General features: G+C 38.1%; 2 protein-coding genes across 14 annotated transcripts in view; one reads left to right on the forward strand and one right to left on the reverse strand.

Annotated features, from left to right (window-relative positions):
- Positions 1-10,340, forward strand: part of plcb3 (phospholipase C, beta 3 (phosphatidylinositol-specific)) — a 61,767-nt gene extending 51,427 nt beyond the window's left edge. For 2 of the 13 annotated variants that reach the window (XR_014533626.1, XR_014533630.1), the window contains exons 20-35: positions 841-995; positions 1,090-1,251; positions 2,027-2,126; positions 2,410-2,514; positions 2,684-2,769; positions 2,888-3,017; positions 3,216-3,251; positions 3,370-3,479; positions 3,592-3,701; positions 3,812-3,971; positions 5,112-5,188; positions 5,395-5,484; positions 5,724-5,781; positions 6,398-6,484; positions 6,590-7,457; positions 7,517-10,340. Coding sequence is in view for 6 of the 13 variants with exons in the window: in XM_083541253.1 (XP_083397379.1) it covers positions 841-995; positions 1,090-1,251; positions 2,027-2,126; positions 2,410-2,514; positions 2,684-2,778; positions 2,888-3,017; positions 3,216-3,251; positions 3,370-3,479; positions 3,592-3,701; positions 3,812-3,971; positions 5,112-5,188; positions 5,395-5,484; positions 5,724-5,781; positions 6,398-6,484; positions 6,590-6,877 (1,763 nt within the window). In the remaining 7 variants the exon portion in view is untranslated. Of the gene's footprint in view, positions 1-840; positions 996-1,089; positions 1,252-2,026; positions 2,127-2,409; positions 2,515-2,683; positions 2,779-2,887; positions 3,018-3,215; positions 3,252-3,369; positions 3,480-3,591; positions 3,702-3,811; positions 4,075-4,123; positions 4,428-5,111; positions 5,189-5,394; positions 5,485-5,723; positions 5,782-6,397; positions 6,485-6,589 lie in introns of those variants that run through there. The other 11 variants (XM_083541250.1, XM_083541254.1, XM_083541253.1 and 8 more) reach the window with 9 other exon arrangements.
- A 3,006-nt stretch (positions 10,341-13,346) lies between these two features.
- Positions 13,347-19,864, reverse strand: part of slc8a4b (solute carrier family 8 member 4b) — a 59,776-nt gene continuing 53,258 nt past the window's right edge. The window contains 4 exon segments of the mRNA XM_083541267.1: positions 13,347-17,262; positions 18,570-18,786; positions 18,788-18,843; positions 19,128-19,227. Coding sequence (XP_083397393.1) covers positions 16,883-17,262; positions 18,570-18,786; positions 18,788-18,843; positions 19,128-19,227 — 753 coding nt within the window. The 3' untranslated portion in view covers positions 13,347-16,882.

The raw sequence follows: 19,864 nt of genomic DNA on the forward strand, positions 1-19,864 counted from the left end.
TTAATGTAATAGTGTTTATGGAGGCGGATAAAAGATGATGATCGGTCTTTGATATTGTTAAGTTATGTAAAACACCTCATGGACATGGACATCCCACACTTTTACAAACATATGTGACAAGCTGAAGATTACGTCTTTTCGGAACGTTTCAGGGAGAGTGGATTAAATCAATAATTCAATTTAGCTAATTCTATAGCAGAACTATAATACACTATCAACAAAAGTATTGGGACACATGACATTTCCAGCCATATATAGTTCTTCCACAGTTTGTTACCAAATTTGGAGGTACACAATTGTATGGGATGTCTTTTAAATGCAGTAACATAAAATTATATCTTCATTCGAACTCCAAGAACCAAACCTGTTCCAGAATGACCATGTCTCTGTACACAAAACCAGCTCCATGAACATATGGGTTGAACACCTTAGGGCTGCATTGAAACATTGATTTCACAAATGCCCTTGTGACTGAATAAGCACAAATATTTACAATCTAGTGAAACAACTTTCCAGAAGAGTGAGGTTTGTTATAACAGCCATAGGGAAATAAATGTGGACTGGAATGTTCTGAAAGCACATGCAAATCTTATGGCCAGGTATCCACAAACTTTTGAACACAGTGTATTTCAGACAGATTTTGAATCAATTGGCATTGTAATTTTTTAATTCTATCTTTTGTTGTTCCTCATGGAACTGGCTGTAATTGTTATCAGTCAATATTTGCGTAGTTTGCTTGCTCACTTTAATGTTTGTTTGTTAGTATGTTCATCTGTTAGGTAGTTATGAATACAGATATACACAGCAGTATATAAAATGACTTTAATGTGTTTGCTTTAGATCTGCCCATGCAGTTAAACATGGGTGTGTTTGAGTATAACGGACACAGTGGCTACCTACTCAAGCCTGAGTTCATGAGGCGCACAGACAAACACTTTGACCCCTTCACTGAGAGCATAATGGATGGTATTGTGGCTAATACAGTCAAGATCAAGGTAGTGTTTCTTTTTGTGTGTGTTTATGTTGATGTAATTCATTTCATACTTTCCAGTCACTATATGTTTGTGCTGATCTCTCTCTTACATCTAGATTTTGTCTGGTCAGTTTCTGACTGATAAGAAAGTGGGTGTGTACGTTGAAGTAGACATGTTCGGACTTCCCACTGACACCAAGAGGAAATACCGCACCAAAACCTCCAATAACAACTCGATGGACCCAATCTGGGACGAAGACCCTTTCGTTTTTATCAAGGTCACTACTGTACAGATATTGGAAATATGTTTATACAATGTGTTGTACAGATTATAGATGTTCAGGATAATTTCTTATGTCATTGCAATGTTGCTCTGTACATGACAGTAAATAAAAAAGCGAACAATATATAGGTCACTAAAATTTTCATTGTTTGGTATGAGCTTTGAGAGTGGGCAGAATCATAATACATCCATCATGGAGCTTATTTTTTTTTTTAAACAAACAAAATATATTTTTATTTTAATAATGGTTGTAAAACAGCAATATAATGGCAGTGCTGTATTTTATCATTGCTGTCTAAACTCAACATTAATTGCACAAGAATGTATGATAGTTAGCATTAGATCTGAGATGCCCAAACCAGGGCCTGGAGTGACATTTGCTTTGGCCTTATGCCATATCTAAGAAGAGGGATAGAAAAAAACTTGTGAAAAACAACAACCAGCTTCACTAGATGTCACTGAATAGCTTTATTAGTCATTGAAATCTATTGCACAATAAATTGGATTTTTATAACTATGAGTTTCACTGAACTTGAATTTAGAAAATAAACATCCAATAGTTGAGAAGAATACAAAATAATACTTTCTATTGATCTGTAATTTAAATATTAAATCGCATTTAAGGAAACATGGCAACTTAAATTTTTACATAATGTTTGGTACAATGCAACATTTATTTGGCTTTCATAGGATAAAGTTAAAAGAGAAATACAATGTTCTTGATATAATCTATCCTACCTCTCTCCCTCTTTCTGTGTTTGTCTCTGTAGGTAGTGTTGCCCACACTAGCATCACTAAGAGTAGCTGTCTTTGAGGAGAATGGGAAGTTTATAGGCCATCGGATCTTACCAGTGGTGGCTTTACGTCCAGGTCAGTTTTAGCTTTTCTACAAATGTCTGGCAGTGAGCAGTGAACTAGTGTAACAATGCCATTCCCAGATGCCTCAAAAAGATGCCTTGATTTTTTTTTGTAGTTCATGCTCAATTACCATCTGAAGGAGTAATACTTTTCATCTTAAAAATAAACAATGTTTGTATTTTTAGGGCATATAATCTGTCTCGCACAAAAGCAAGATACATACAGACTACAATTTAATCATATATTGTCATTTCTTTCAACATTCAGTTGTTCTTACATTGTGTGTGTTTTACAGGGTACCATTACATAAATTTAAAAAATGAGCTAAATCAGCCACTCCTGCTTCCCTCTCTCCTTGTATACACTGAAGTTCAAGACTACATTCCCAATGAGCACCAAGGTGAGCCTACAGATAAACATTGGTAATATAGAAAACATTTTGTAATATATCTTTTGTGCCTTTATAACCTTCTGGATGTTAGTTTTATTACAGCGGGTCCAGTGTATTAGAGTGCAGAATAACACAATTTCTTTTGTTAACCATTGACTGTATCATCACCTGTGTTTAGAGTATGCTGAGGCCCTGACCAATCCAATCAAACATGTGTTGGATCAGAGAGAGAGGCAGCTGGCTGTGTTTATGGAGGACAATGAGGTCAGTAAGGTGTGTAATGATATTTGATAAACTTTATTATAATATAAACCAAACATTTAGACAAGAACACTGTCTTATCTGCTGTATGGTGTTTGTGTGTGTGTGTGTGTTCTTGCAGCGAGTCCAAGTGAAGCCTGATGAAGGAGAGAAACTAGAATTCAGCAGCAATGTAGCTAATGTTGATTACACAGCAAATTTGCCCTCACCGACTCTGCCACCTTTGGTAGCTGAGGTACTGACTCCTCAAGGTAAAGAAACAATCGCTCTCATTTACTATCACATATTTCAAGAGCAATCCATGTTTTGTGAGCTTTGTAAGTGTGTGTGTGTGTGTGTGTGTGTGTGTGTGTCTACATAAATGTTTGTGTGCATGTCTGACATGACGCCCATCTCTCCACATGCTTGTTTACTGAGTGACCTGCTTCTCATTTTGTGTAATGCTTTAGCCCCGAAAGAAGACCTGATCACCAATATACTAACAGGTAGGGCATCATGATCACCATCATCATCCATCATCATCATCATCATCTTGCATCAGACTCACAGCATTGAACCAGAGACAAATTTCTCTCAACATGAACATGTGTGTTTGTATTACAGTGATTGTGCCCGAGTCTATTGAAGAGCTGAAGCAAGACAAGGCCTATGTGAAGTTGCTAAAGAAACAGTGCAAAGAACTAAAAGAGCTCCGTAAGAAGCACCTCAAAAAGGTATACACACACACACACACACACACATATTGAGTACTTCATAAAATATACAATTGTAGTGCAAAAAGTGCAAAAGTCCAGCCACATTTCATGTGTACATTGTATGTGTTAGGTGTGGACCCTCAGTAAGGAGCAGAAGACGAGATGTAACCAGCTGAACTCGGACATCCAGAGACGCAAGAGTCAAGTGGAGAAAAAGCTGCGGCTCAGCGTGAAGAAAAAGTATGGGGTGAAAAAAAAATTTTTAAGTTGTAATTTCACAAGCATGCATTTCATGGAATATTTATTCTGTGTGTGTGTGTGTGTGTGTGTGTGTGTGTGTGTGTGGACAGTGAGCCTGAGGAGCCTGTGAGGACTGAGCTGAGTGCTCTAGCGAGAGAGCTGGAGAAGCAGACAGTGCAGCTGAGGGAGTGGCAGATGCAGGAGCTGCTTGAACTGCGAAAGAAACAGCACCTATTGGAGAGAGAAAAGAAGTATGCTCATCTTGAAGAGGTACTACACACACCTTTACAGCATTTAGGTCAGGGACTAACATTATTAAAGTTAGTTAAGCATAAAGTAAAGCATCAGTAGGGGGGACAAATAAGTGAGATGGGCTTTTTAAAGAGTAAGAGCAAATCTGAGTGCTTTGTCCTCTTTAAAAGACAATAAGTGACCAGGTAAAGTTGTGTACTCCACTTGTGTAACAGTACAGAGAAGAGTCTTGGTGCTTGTGTTCTTTTTTTCTTGCATTTCTTGCGTTTAGAGAGTCCTACTCCATGCCCATGTGGAGATTCTTGCAAAAGAGAAATATATACAGTGAAACCCCGTTGTACGAGCATAATTCGTTCTTGAAAATTGCTTGTAGGTCCATTTGCTCGTACATTCGAACTGATTTTCCCCATAAGAATGAATGTAAAAGTGATTTAATCCGTTCCGAGATCTCATCCGATCACTTATTTCTGCACTTATAAAGTATTTGTAGCCTGTTTTAACAAACAAATACACCGCAAATTACCGTGATGTAAATATAATTTAACACTTACTCATGTGGTAGTGGTTGATTGCGAGTGTGAGACACACACCACGCTCATAACCTCCTCGGTTTCCATGGTAATTTTATTTACTTTCGTTTTCACAGCACCATCACTGATTTTATTGGGAGAAATTTCTCAAGATTTCTAGTGAAATAAAAATATAAAACTAAAAAAAGTTATGTTTTTGCTGCACTGAACAACGAGAGCGACCGAGTGATGTGTCATCAACTAAGCGACTGATGCGACCCTCCGCCAAAAACGGGGAACTGGCAGCGTGAGTTTGCTCGTGCCTTCGAAATTTGCTCGTGAAACAGGGTAAAATTTTGCGAGCGAGTTTGCTCGTATCTCTGTTTGCTCGTACTATAGGTTACTCGTACAAAGGGGTTTTACTGTATTACATTAGGAAGACCTGTCGTCTTCAGAGCTGTATATTGTTTCATGTTAGCTGTTTTTCCATGCTGCTACACACATATGGTAGATGTACTTTTATTAACATAAGTAAAAAGAAATCTCCAGATTACTTCATAAATTTATCCTGAAATTGAACAAAAAATACAGAATTACTGGGCTTTAAAAAGAATTGAATGTTAGACCTGTGTTTATCTTGATTCTTCAGTCATTTAAGAAATTAAAAGTAGTTGCTGAGGAATGCCAGACAGCCCAGATCAAGAAACTCAAGGACACCTGTGACAAGTAAGCACTCTCTCTCTCTCTCTCTCTCTCTCTCTCTCTCTCTCTCTCTCTCTCTCTCTCTCGCTCGCTCGTTAGCTTGCATGCACACACACACACACACACACACACACACACACACACACACACACACACACACACACACATACTGTTTTTGAGTGTGTATTTGATTAACCTTTCCTGTGTGACACATCATTCCATCTCACTAGAGAGAAGAAAGAGTTACAGAAGATCTTAGACAGAAAAAGGCAGAACAGCATCATTGAGGCCAAGAAGGGGGATAAAGAAAAAGCTGAGTTGTGAGTAAAATCTCTGTAAACAACTCCACCGGCAGCTTTCAATGAACAGTTTTTATTCTACAATGTGCATTTATTTATGTCAAATGTCAATCAAACAATCAAATGTCTTATAAATATTTTCCTAGAAAAAAATATCAATTGTGTGTGTTTCTGTTGTAACTATAACATCCCCCCCCCTCTCGTTGTTTGCTCTTTCTCTCTGTCTCTCTCTCTTTCTCTCGCTCTGGCTCTGTCTCAAGGGAAGTGAACGAGATAAATAAAAAACATATCCAGGATTCTGTGAACTCGCTGCGCAAGGTGACTGGTCTTTTATATTTCAAATTTTAATAAGTGTCCTGTCAAAGAAAAAAGACAGCTCTCTCCATGCTGCCTTAATGGAGAGACATGTCTTTAAAGAAAAGTCTTTATTATTTTTTCTTTTTAAATCTAAAAAATTGAAACCAGATATTATTTAGACTTTAGTCAAGTAAACACAAATGAAAACAAACCAAATGTGCAAAAATAGACAATGAAGAGGTGCTGGTACCAGTGCATAACTGTTCTCCAAACTCTATCTATCCCAAAAGAATGATTTCCTCACCAACTCTCTGGTTTGGTTAATTGTGGAGGACAGTCTATTTATTAATGTGGTATCTGAACATGGTTTATGATCCCTAACTTGCACATGAGGTCATATGGTCATTGCGGAAGCAGTTTTGTGCAGCTTGTGCATTACCCACTGTCCCCATTCAGTCACCGTTCACAAGCCAGTGAAGGCTGCGAGCATAAATCAGCATCAACCTCACACCTTTGGGTCAGTTTAAAAGTAATGCTTTAAGGCATGTACTTGCCACTGTACATATTCCTACCACTGATTCTTCTAGTATTTTTTTCCTATTCTCATCTTTTGTTTTTTTCCCCTTTCTTTTTGCAGTTGGATGAAGCTCAGGAAAAACGGCAAGAGAAGCTAAAGAATCAGCAGAAAGACATATTACAGAAAATAAGCGAGGAGCAACCACTGGTCGGTCCATCCCACTGTTCATTCGTACACACGTATACACACATACACCTTTTGGTTTCATCTTTAGCTTATTGTTTACCTTATTTCCTGTATTTCTTGCTATAGCACCAGCTTCGTTTGGAGCGTGAATGTGAAGCCGAGCTCGAGCGATTGCCCGACGAGATTTTCCGCTACCTACAGGGCGAGCTAGAGAGCAAAGGCCTGCGGTGCGATGCTCTGTTCAGCCAACTGCCCAACCATGAAAGTGCAGGATCGGGCCCACCTTCCAACTGCAGCACGCCTCGTTTTAACTCACCAAATCACATGTCGAGCCTGGACAACAGCACGGCCTCACTCGACAACTCCTCGTCGTCCAGCACCGTCACGTCCGAATCGGAGCTCACAGTCATCTAACTCCTTCCTTATCACTCTGTCCTGCATTGCCATTTTTTTCACTGGATTATGGTGATCGAAGTAGTATTACTGAAAGGTGTATAAATGTTTTTAAAGGATTTCAGTAATGTTTTATCTCACATACCCCATTTTAAAGTCTTTTTTTTAATATTATTATTCTCTTGTTTTTTCTTTTAACCAAAGTTTTCTTGGATAAAATACCCATATCTGTGTTAAGCACTTGTGGAATGGAGGGATTTTTTTTTTTAAACAACAAAAGAGAGACTCTATTTATTTCTGTGGTATGATATGAGGCAGACGGGAGGATAAACTGTAGTGCTCTGCATTGTCCTGCAGGTGGCAGTGTGGCTTTAGGTGGTAGACTGGTGAGTTTAGTAACTCGGTGATATAAGCGCAAGGCATAATTTGAATGGTACTTGTTTACAAAATAATGCACAGATGGGCAATCCTATAAGCCAGGCTATCATCTCTTCTCCCTATGGGACTGTAAGGCTGATTCCCATTGCATATTTCTGCTGCATCCGAAACATCAGCGTAATTAATATTGTGTGTGTGTGTGTGTGTGTGTGTGTGTGTGTGTGTGTGTGTGTGTGTGTGTGTGTGTGTGTTGGGGGAGGCAAATATTTTTTTTTTGCATAGGTTTCCTCTCCCCTGCCTTGCCTTTCACTATCACTCTATACATACATGCCCCTCTCTGCAGTGTGTGGTATGGTTTAATCTAATCCCTGCTCTAATTCTGTATGTAATTGGTGCACCAATCCCATGCACTGCATTCCCAAAACCACTACTGTTCAGGAAACTGGACATGGTTTTTGTTGTTCGTCAACCGAACGCACATTTGACCTACTATATCCTGCCGCTCGGTTTAATAGAATGTGAAGCTAAATGTGTGTGTGGTATCAGGGGTCAGGTGTAGCCAGAATGTGTTACCGAATATACATGAATGTCAACTCGTTTAGTAAATATTTGTAGAATATTTAAAAAAGTTTACGTTTTAGGTTGGGTCTCGAATGGATTTTTTGTTTTTACCCTCCAGATCTGTTAGTTTCTCATCATCATGCTTTTCTGCTTCTCACTGGCAATTCAAGGAGGCTCCAGAGAGAGAGAGAGAGCAGGTCAGATTTCCTCATTGGTCTCTATCAGTGAGGGCTCCAGATGGGCCAAATGACTTAGAATTGAATTGCACTATTTGATGGAATGGGGTTGTTGACCATGAATCAAAAAAAACAACAGGCTACAGAAACCCCACTGCAGAAAGAACAAAATATATCAGCTTCAACAAGGGCGTGTTTTAGAAAACCGAGGGATACGTTGATCCAACATGGGGCTGATACTAAACCTGTGGATTAGTATTGAATCGTATTTGAGATCCTTTTTTTAAAGTCTGTTTCACTCATGTTTATGTGCTCCTTTATGCCCTGGTATTATAACTATCAGGAGAATCAGCTTGGTTAGTTGATGCATACATGCATCTGACTAGTTATACAAATGAAATGTGGAAATGAAAAATAGGACAGTTGCATAACCTTTGCCAATTTCAGCTAGTAAAAAAATTTTCATACATAATTTGAAAGAATGAAATCGATCTCTAGTCTGTATTACGCACATATTTTGTGATTGCATAGCAAAGCAAAAAAATTTGGACCTTTCAGTTTTCAACCTGTGAGTGCACCCTCATTCCTCCATGGTTTCCTCTTATCCTCAGTGATTTTTCTCTTGGTTAGCAGGGACCCGTGGATGTGTTCTGACTCATGAACACATGACCAAGTTCCAGTGAGCTGTCGAGTCTGACATTTCCTCTCAATTCACTGTAGCAAAGGCAAAAACATGCTGCCACATTGCTTTTTAATAACAATCTGATAAGCTCCTGTAACACGGTGACACGCTGATGGAGCTCTTACTCACTCTCTCACACACACACATACCTCATTATGAGAGAAAGATCAGACATTACAGCATGTGTGATTCTAAAAGGTAATGTGCGCAGTTGGTGTAAGTAGCTATTACCTGTTCCGTTTGATCGGGATGGCGGATTATTGTTGAGGAAATAATGAGGCCGTAGGCAAAGCAGCACTGCTATTCTCTGCAGAGTTGGGATGGTGCAGGCATTACCGGCTCACACCGAGAGGGGTAGACTGAGATTTTTGTCTCAGCTTGGTGTAAATTTAGAAGAATATAGGGTGTACACTGCTGTGTGTGTGTGTCTGTGTCTGTGTAAGTGTTTGTTAGAGAATGTATGAGGATGCAGTGGATCACTTGAGTTCTACAGACCACCTGAGGTCTTTATCATGTTAGTGTTTAAAGCTTTAAAATTTTAAATAGGAGCAATGGTACTTCTTGTAAAGTGCTGTCTGATGATGTCCGACAAGGATCACCTTTATACAATAATACAAAGAAACAAAAAAGATTTGTTTGTGTGATATGGTTTAGACATGCCTCATTATGTCCAAATTGTGAACTATCAATAATAACATTGTGTCAGAATCATATTAATCAGACTTAAGTAGTTTTGTGTGTATTCTACTACTGATTAGAGTTGAAGGTCAAGTCAGCTTTCAGTGTGTTCTTGTACACGTGTGATTCAAACCTTTAGTGGATGCAAAAGATTATAGACATCTATAGTTTTGTCTTTGAGTTTACACCCACACAATGAACATCTCCTCAATCTGTCATCTGCTGCCTGTCTGTCTGTCTATATGCAGGAAAAAAACACCTCGTTATGAGCACTCGAGCATGCTGATTAAACTGTTTTATTTCACGCATTTTATCTCGAGTCATATGTGGCACAGCTGATACTAACTTCACCTCACCTCTGTATTTAACTATGCTAGAGACACTAAAGTGAGCATGAGTTTCCTACAAATTACATTTTTTTTTTTATATTTTGACTGTTTCCTAAAATAATTCATACATCTTCACATATTTGCCCATGTCCTAATTGGTGCACTTTCATTTCCATTTGTTTTTGTTTGTACACTTATGTATAAAAAAGATATATCAAGCAGGTTTTTTTATATCAAGCCTTTAGATCCAGGTACAGTAGCCAGTACAAGTTATAATAAATGTTTGAGCTTGAAATTTGCCCACTGATTACTTTGTGTTGAAGAGAGAGTGTGGGGGTGAGGGGGAGGGGTCGAGTAATACTGTGGCATTAAACAAGTTTAGAGCCACAGCACATTCAGTTTGTATGGTAAATATAAACACTTTAGCCAAGGGCTAATTTTATTTCGCCTCAAGTCACAGCTTTAACCCAAGTATATGTGGTATTTGTCTTTCTGTCTCTCTGCTTTTGCTCGCTCCGTCCATAATTGTCTTTCTGTATCTTTCTTACTGAAACACTGTATGTAGAGAAAAGTACTGCTCTGCCTTGTGAAAGGGAAAATCATTACTTTGGATGTAATTTTTATTGCTTCGACAAATGATACACTTAACTGTACATTCAATAAATACCGAAGTTTGTCAAGATGTTTAGCACTCACTGCATGTTTCACTTTGTATAACTGTAACCAGACATTTGTGTGGTTTTGAATTGATCTTTTCAGGGACTTTATTATAGCTGAATGAGTAAATTGCTTCATATAAACATGGCACATTTTCCCCCCAACTACATTTACAATATTTTTACATTTACTAACATTACCACATATAATATGCATTAACTGCTGAGGGAGAATCTTTGGTGATGGTTAACAAATAAATGCTAATCATTTCATGTGTATTAGATACGTGAGAGTGTTTTCTGTCATGTGGTTTTACCCTAATAGAACTGGACAGCTGATTATGGCGATAAAACTGATAGCAGGAGGAAGATACTTCTTTTTAATGTTCATATAAAGGGTAACACTGGAAATCTGTTACACTGGATTGTACGTGTGATGTGGAATGTCAGCAAGAAAAGCTGAAGCACCGCATTAGTCTTCATTATATATGCACAAAATCAATGTGTTCTATTTGTGGGGAAATGATTTAATGCACAAGTCTATTTTTTCTTTATTGATCCGCCTCAACTTTAGCATTTGTTTTCAGTAGCATTTTAATTATTGCTTTATCCACATATGAAGAATAGAATACACTATATAGATATAAGCATTGGGACGTGTTTATTTTCCAGTCATGTGGTTCTTTCCCAAACTGTTGCCACAACGTTGAAGGCACACAATTGTATAATATGTCTTTGGATGCAGTAGCATTAAATTTTCAATGAACTTGAACTTCAATTCACTTGAGTGGCCTGCTATACAGCTCTGACCTCAACCCTATTGAACATCTTTGGGATGAATTGAAACGTTGACTGACCCCCAGACCTCCTCACCCTACATCAGTACCTGACTTTAATAACACCCTTATGTCTGAATGAGCACAAAACTACAAGCACATTACAACATTTTGTGAAACATCATCCCAGAAGTGTGGAGATTATTATAAGAGCAAATGGGAACTAAATGAATCTTATTTCCAGGTGTCCACACATCAATAATCATAAAAATTTATTTATTTTCATAATTCAATACAAAAAGTCAAACTTGTATATTACATAGATTCATCACACTCAGACTGATATTTATTTTTATTAGTTTTTGTTTCTTTTAATTTTAAATATTTTGGCTCACATTCAACAATATTAGAAGACTTTATAAGACCAATAAAAAAAAAAATAAAAAAAATTTTAGAGAATTGTTGGCCTTCTGGAAAGTATGTTCATTTACTGTATATGTACTCAATGCTTGGTAGGGGCTCATTTTACTTTAATTACTGCCTCAATTCGGCGTGGCATGGAGGTGATCAGTCTGTATTTCTTTGACAGTGGCCCAGGTTTCTTTGACAGTGGCCTTCTGCTCATTTGCATTTTTTGGTCTCTTGTTTCTCATTTTCCTCTTGACAATAAACCAAGAGGAACCACCACTGACTGTGTAAACTTTACACTGGACCTCAAGCAACTTGGATTCTGTGCCTCTTAGACTCTGGAAACTTAATTTCCAAATGAAATGCTACATTTTCTTTCCTCTCCTCTGAAAAGACGACTTTGGCCCACTGAGCAACAGTCCAGTCCTTTCTGTCCTTTGCCCAGGTAAGACCTCTGACACAAGGAACGTGTCAGTTGTAGCCCATGGGTACGTCTCTGTGTGGTGGCTCTTGAAGCACTGACTCCAGCTGCAGTCCACTCTTTTTTGAATCTCCATCAAATTTATGAATGTGCTTCATTTCATCTTTTTCTACCACATTTTTTCCTAACATTTAACTTTCCATTAATGTGCTTGGATACAGCACTCAGTGAACAGCAGCTTCTTTAGCGATGACCTTTTGTGTTTTGTGTCAATGATCGTCTTCTGGACAACTATCAAGTCAGCAGTCTTCACCCATGATTGTGTAGCCTGAACCAGACTGAGACGCCATTTAAAGACTCAGGAAACCTTTGTGGATGTTAAGATTTAATGAGCTGATTACAGTGTGACACCACGAGTCTCCAATATTGAACTTTTTCACAATATTCTAATTTTCTAATATACTGAATTCATCATATTGGGTTTTCATTATCTGTCAGCTAAATTAAAAGAAATAAACACTTGAAATAAATCAGTCTGTGTTTGATGAATCTATATGATATACGAGTTTCACTTTTTGTATTAAATTACTAAAATAAATAAACTTTTTAATAAAAATTTAAATATATATATATATATATATATATATATATATATATATATATATATATATATATATATATATATATATATATATATAAAAAATACAATTTATAATCTATACAAATGTGTGCCTCAAGAACTGTATATGGACTTCAACTCTAATCAGTAGTAGAATACACACAAAACTACTTAAGTCTGATTAATATGATTCTGACACAATGTTATTATTGATAGTTCACAATTTGGACATAATGAGGCATGTCTAAACCATATCACACAAACAAATCTTTTTTGTTTCTTTGTATTATTGTATAAAGGTGATCCTTGTCGGACATCATCAGACAGCACTTTACAAGAAGTACCATTGCTCCTATTTAAAAGAACTGTATATGGATGGAAAAATCAGCTGTCTCAAAACTTTTGTCCATATAGTTTAGATTGCAATACTTTTTGCCTATTTTCTTGTAGTGGGTACCTTTTCTTTCTGTCCCCGTCTTCTAAATGCCTTTGCTTATTTGCAGAGGATGAATGAGCTCTTGCTGTGAAAGTGTTTCTGAACTAAGGGTGAACATTAAAGTCATTGTGTGAAGGCTGTGACCCTTTTACAGAGCTTAAATGGCTTTCGAGATGTAGAAGAGCACTCAGATGTCATGTGATGGTAACATTATTTAATATTTGTGCCATTTGTAGACATAACAGTTTTCCTTTTTGATGGTTTAGTGCCTTGGTTTAGTTTAAATGCATTTTTTCTCAAAGCCTCATGGGTGAAACACAAAGATCTGATCAGATGGTGAAGGACACGAATATATTAGAGCCTGCAAGAGTCTTATTGATTAGTGGTAATCCAGCTGTGTTTATTGATTCCAGATTACATTAAGAGTCCCGAAACAATTCCAGCTGCTACTTGCATCTTTCTGCTTTTATTTGTTGTGCTGCTCATTCGATCTACTTTTTTAGTTTCAGTCAGTCCCTCATTCACATTTTAAACACAGAGCTCTCCTTTCAGAGGGACTCTGTTTTCTCTCTCTCTCTCTCTCTCTCTCTCTCTCTCTCTCTCTCTCTCTCTCTCTCTCTCTCTCTCTCTCTCTCTCTCTCTCTCTCTCTCTCTCTCTCTCTCTCTCTCTCTCTCTCTCTCTCTCTCTCTCTCTCTCTCTCTCTCTCTCTCTCTCTCCTTGCTCTCTCTCCTTGCTCTCATTTTCTTGTTTCCTTTCCAGTGAATGGATGGATGACAGGCTGATAGAAGAAACATCTGCATACTGACAAATACACAGTGTTTCTCTCTTCATGAAATTGTGGAGTGTCTGACAAAATGCTTTTCAAAGAAACAACAAGTTTAAAGGAGCGCTCCAACATTTTTGTGTGTTAATGTGCATGTCACCTGTGTGATTTTCTGTTCTTTTCCATTATCTTTGCAGCGCAGGGATACATTCTGAAATTCTTGCCTCTGGTAATCACACACACTCAGACACAATACAGATGCACCCCATGGACATAAAGCTGTTTAAACTCTGGAGTGTGTATAACCGATAGTACATCCACAAATTACAATTCACATCAGCATCATCAGAGCGCTTTTCAAATTTTAATTCAGATTTTTTTTGAAGAAAGTGTAATGTCTTTGTAAACAACTTTCATAACTCACTTACGGTTTAAAAATATCTTAAGCTGACATTTTCTAGAAGCACATTTGAAGATGAACAAGGTTAAAGATGATGAAACATGCAAATGCTGCAAGCAAACAAGGTCTCTAGATGACCTGCACACAATCCTCACTCATACACACAGAAGCTCCCGCACAAGGCCGGATCTCAGAGCACGAAATGAGCAACTCGAATTAAAACGGGCAAACAAGGAGGCAGATAAACGGATAAATTCTTAATGAGATCTACACCGATGGAAAGCACTTGATGACTCTTGGATGGGAACACGCTGTGAATAAAAGCAAAGAGAAATGAATGAAATACTCAAGAGCTTTGGAGCAGAGAGCAGGTCAGGAGGAAAAACAAGACTGGGTGATGAAATGAACATAAACATGTAGGAATGGTTAATTCATGGATAGTTTTCACACGCACACACACACACACACACACACACACACACAAACACGCACAGTGTGTGACATAAAAGCTTCCTGGGGACCTTTGCTATTTTTGCTTTTGAACATGCTCCACATCATTAAATACATAATACACCCCATAGACCCACCCACTCATACATAAATAACTAAAATTAATTACTGCTAAAAACAAAATATTGCTAGAATCAGAGTACATTAAAACAAATCACGCAAAGAAAGTTGCAAATGCACTACCATTTTTTAGCAGGAATGACCAAGTAGTCGAACCTACTGTTTACTGCAGCTGAATCACTTCTGATCGAACGGAAATGTGTGTGTGTGTCTGCACGCAAGTTAGTGTGTCCATGCACATAAAGAGAGGAGTCTTGGAAAATGTTTCTGTGTGTCAGATTTGTGGAATGATGTCTGTACGGTGAGATGTTAAGGGTTGATCTGTATGAATGTGTGTGTGCCTTCTGCTTTATGCCTGTCAAGATGCAATTCTGTGAGTCAGTACCTAAGTAAAATTTAATAGGCCAGGAAGAGAAAAGCGAACACACACACACACACACACACACACACACACACACACACACACACACACACACATCACATACTTTAAAATTGTGTGTGAAACATACAATCGTAACTGCTCTAAAGCTACTTTCTCCTGATCACTTGGTTTTTTAAATAATTAATCACAAGCAATTCACAAGCAATCTCAGTCTGTCTCTCTCTGTGTTTCTCACTCTCTCTCACACACTTACACTTCGGCTATCTGAATATGGAATGCAATTATTACACTTATCTCTGCTTCAGGATGCTTTGGGTTTGGAACACCAATTTATTAAGAGCAACCAGACAGCCAGAAAGAAAAGTATCTACCTAATAAGGCGCTCAACACACAAATACACGAGCATACACATGAGACAATGACTCCACAATGGTCGCCTAGCAACAGGAATAGCTAAAAATACCTCACGCACGCATTCTATCACTCAAAACAATGGATCAAGCATCAGTAGCTACTTAGAATAGCTAAAGATCTGCACAAGTACTAAATCTGTCACACTCATTTCTTTTTTCCCCCCTGTCTCCGTTTCTACGCGGTGATGGATGACTATCCTGAGCACAGAAATACAGAGATACGAGGAGAGGAGGAGGAGAAGGAAGAGAAGGAGGAAGTAGTCATAACTTCCCCTGTTTTTTTGTCCTGCTCCTATTCAATCACTAGACAAATAGTTACAGACACTTTATCTTTACAGCACAGAGTAAAGCCAGCTGTAACAAATACAGACCGTGACCACAGAAAACACAGTGACGACCGATAACGTACAGTACCACAGGGCTTGGACATGAAAGAACAAAGTCATCAATATAAAATAATAATAACAATAACAATAACAATAATAATAATAATAATAATCATCATCATCATCATTGAGTCCGTGTAGACACACAAGCAGGAACAGAGCGTGTGTACATGCACTGAACACACATGGCAAAGGTAATTTCCTGTTTCTGTTCAGGATTGCCATAGTAACACTTGTGGGTGTTACTATGTGTTGTGGGTGGTGTCCATGCTGTGAATGCCACCTCCTACTGACCATATATATCATCACTGCATAACTCAGCTCTTTCTTCCTCACGGCATGCTCAAGCTTCAGGTACGAGCCTGTCAGACAAAAAAACAACAAATAAATGTCCTTGGACTAAATTAGCTTAATATGTCAGTGGGAACTCTTCACTGGAAATCCTCTTGTTTATCCGACCGGGTTTCAGGAGTTTTAGCAAATCCGGCTCATACAATTTTAAATAGTATGTAATCTTCAGCACCATCTCAGTGTGCATCTTCCTTTAAAGGACCTGCTTATTATCTGTCCACGTCCTCTGCTTTTTCGTACGATTTTCTTGCGATTTTGAACGTGTATAGCGGGCCATTGGCCCGAATGTCTATTTGAAAATACCGTTATGACAATGACACGATAACAATACTGACACTTGACGCCATTCAAAAAGAGTAGAAAAACATCATCCTTCTATCTGAAATGGGTGTTTTGAATTGGCTCATACAGGAAGGAGGGGAAGAGAAAAGGCTCATTGGTTACTGGAATAGACAATTTTAGAGGTCTTAGAGTAAGGCAATGGGATAAAACAATCCACAGTAAGGTACATCTTCAGAGAACCGAGAGGATTGGGGGGTAGTAGAACATGACACCCACAGTTCATTTAAATACTAAAACGTTACTGCTTATCTAGTGGGAAAAGTAAACTTAAAGTCTCTTTACATGCTCTATCTCCGTCTCAGAATCCAGGAATGTGGCAGTTTGCTTCCAGTGAGGCCAGCAAAATGTAAATAAACCAAAGACCAAGGAAAAAGAACGAAGTCACCAGTTTGCAAGTCCGTGGGCCACCGAGTTCTCCTCCAGCCACCGAGGGGCGCCGGCGATACAGCAACACGCTCACACACACCACACACAGCACAGTAAAGAGTGTGACAGAGAATGCCAGTGAGCCTGGGTCTACAAAGAATGTTTTGCCCTGGCTTTGCCAGTACACTGCAGCAATGGTCCAAGCCACACCGATGCCCAGGAACACGTTCACTGCATTACTGCCAGTCACATTTCCAATAGAAGCGTCAGCATACTGGTCCTGAATGGCAGCCACCTTACTGGCAAAGGTGTCTGTGGAAGAGAGGAAACAGGGAATATTGTTTAATAAATCAATTTGTCCAGCTGCCAGGTAACAACAGGCATATGACTACTGGAAATATACTATAATGATAAAAGGTTAGATAAATATTTGCAGCTGGTGGAGAAAGGATGGTCAGGGAAATGAAGATTCCACACATCGTAAAGATAAAGCTGGTAAACAAGCTGGCTGAAGTAATTAAACCATGCATCACTTCTTTTGCATTTACATTCATTACTCCCTACATGTGTGTTTAAAACCAATATTGCGCTGGCCACATAATTCCGCTATTGCATAAGCTCTATATGTGTTATTACAGTTAAGTGTACAAGTTCTGCATGTTCTACTCATCCTCAGTGTGTGCTTGTGTGTGATGCACTGAGATTGACTTAACTCGCATTCAGTTTATATTCCAGCCTTCTGGACAAAAAATTGACTGGCTGTGAATGATATATAATTTACAAAAATTTGAACATATAAAAAAAAGTCCTTTTTATAAAATAGTCCTGGCAGTCTGAGAAAACCTGTTAGATCCTGTCAAGGTTTTCCCAGGCCACACCCACTCCACACAGTTAACAGTAAACAGAAAAACATGGGCATTTCAGCCCTGGTGGCAGCTACACATTTGTCTGATGCATTAAAACATTCTAAAATGACCTAATTTCACATGAGCATTTACTGATTTCATTCATTCTCAATGAGGCCTTAGATTAGATCTTTTATTGTAAATTACAATCAATAATTCACACTCAATTTATTACTTTTTAACATTTCTATGTTGTTCTCATTAAGATCAGTATAAAGATGATTAGCTGTTATATACATCAAATACAGAGCCATAAAACATATGTATGGGCATAAGAAATTAAGCCAAGCCCAACATGGCAAAATATTTTAATGGCTTTAACAACAGACCACTAGTTAGCAAAATTGCAAGAATTAAACAAATACTGTGAACTGTTTGAAGAAAAAGTCTAGAAACTGGGAAATTTGACTTATTCACACAAAAACACAGTTCTGTGTGTACATAAAAAAAATAAAAAAAATTCTAAAAGATTAGTCATTATTTGAATATGTGCCACACCTGATGCAGCCAATCAAAGGCCTGATAACAAGCTCATAAATGACGCCAGGATTAACAGACCAGATAGATATCTACTCTATTTGGTTAATAATTGCTCAATTTCTGATTAATTATTTCTGCTCAATATTTTTGCATTTTGGGTTTGGACCCTTTTTTCCCCAGCAGTCTACTTTTCATTAATTGCCCACTTGTTTCATCAGTCATTCAGTTACAGACCTGGTACTGATGTGCCCAGTGCAACAAACACCACGGCGGTAACGGAGTCCTTCAAGCCGATGGTGCAACCAAAGTGTGAGGCCAAATCCCCTGTCACTGCTGTTAAAACGCCAATCAAACAGATTGATACAATGAAACACGCCCAGCCGTTCCAGTACTCAGTAGGTGGCACAAAGGCGAACAGAACCTTCCAGAAGACTGTAAGGAAATGCATGATGGTAGTCGAAGCAGGAGGGAAGGCGCTCTTCACCACTCTCTTCCTCATCGTCATTACCTGAAGGGCCGAAGGGCAAAGTTTAGACTATGAAAAGCAGATAGGGCATGAATATTTCATGATGTATAACAGCTGAGAAAGGGCAGTGTAGTATAAATATGAATCAGTCATCAATCAAACCACTTGAGACTGACATGAGGTCAGACTGGATTAACCCCCTGTGTGTAGTCATTAGCCTATTTTAATTATCCATTTCAGTAGCACAAAAAGGGTAAGTATATTTTTATAATCTTAAGATAAGCACTCAGATCTAGTGGCTCTAAGTGACAAGTGTTTCAGCCTACCTGCGCTCACCGTCACTGCACTGACAAACTGCTCCCTCCAGCTGCTGCTTCCAACTACCAGAGCCAGATTGGTCTTTTTAATGAGTTTATCCACTGTGCTCTACACACACACACACACACACACACACACACACACACACACACACACACACACACACAAACACACACAAACAAAAAAACACACAAAAACAAGTGTACTTTATATATTGATCATTAATATTACAAATCAATAATAGCTATTGATGTAAAAATACGATTGGTCTTTAGACTCATATACAGGAAGAAAATGTAATGGCAGACCTTATAGCTATAATGACGCACTTTGGACTTCAATATCATATTGGATAAACACAAAATGTCCAGCTGTCTGGGTCACACTGAGTTTTTTAATATGTGACAAATTTATGAATTCTTTTTTGAAAAACTACCTCCTGTTGTATTGTAATCTAAATGCTTTAATAATTCATATATAATTATAATTCATTAGAATAAGAAATGTAGTAACTGTAATATGTAACAACATATTGTAGCTAGGCTAATAGATTATTTTTGCTGAAGTTATTTAGATACTATTTGTATACCAATTATTCTATGAACAATGAGGGCTGCATAGCTTGTTGAGGAATTAAAAGACAGAACGGCAATTGATATAAATGCAAAAATGATTTAAAAAATAATAATAATAAATTACTCTGCCAAAGCGATTGTGGTTTTCTTATGTATCACTGCATGACCTC

Source organism: Silurus aristotelis, assembly GCF_946808225.1.
Source record: "Silurus aristotelis genome assembly, chromosome: 5".
In the NCBI taxonomy this organism is placed as follows: domain Eukaryota; kingdom Metazoa; phylum Chordata; class Actinopteri; order Siluriformes; family Siluridae; genus Silurus; species Silurus aristotelis.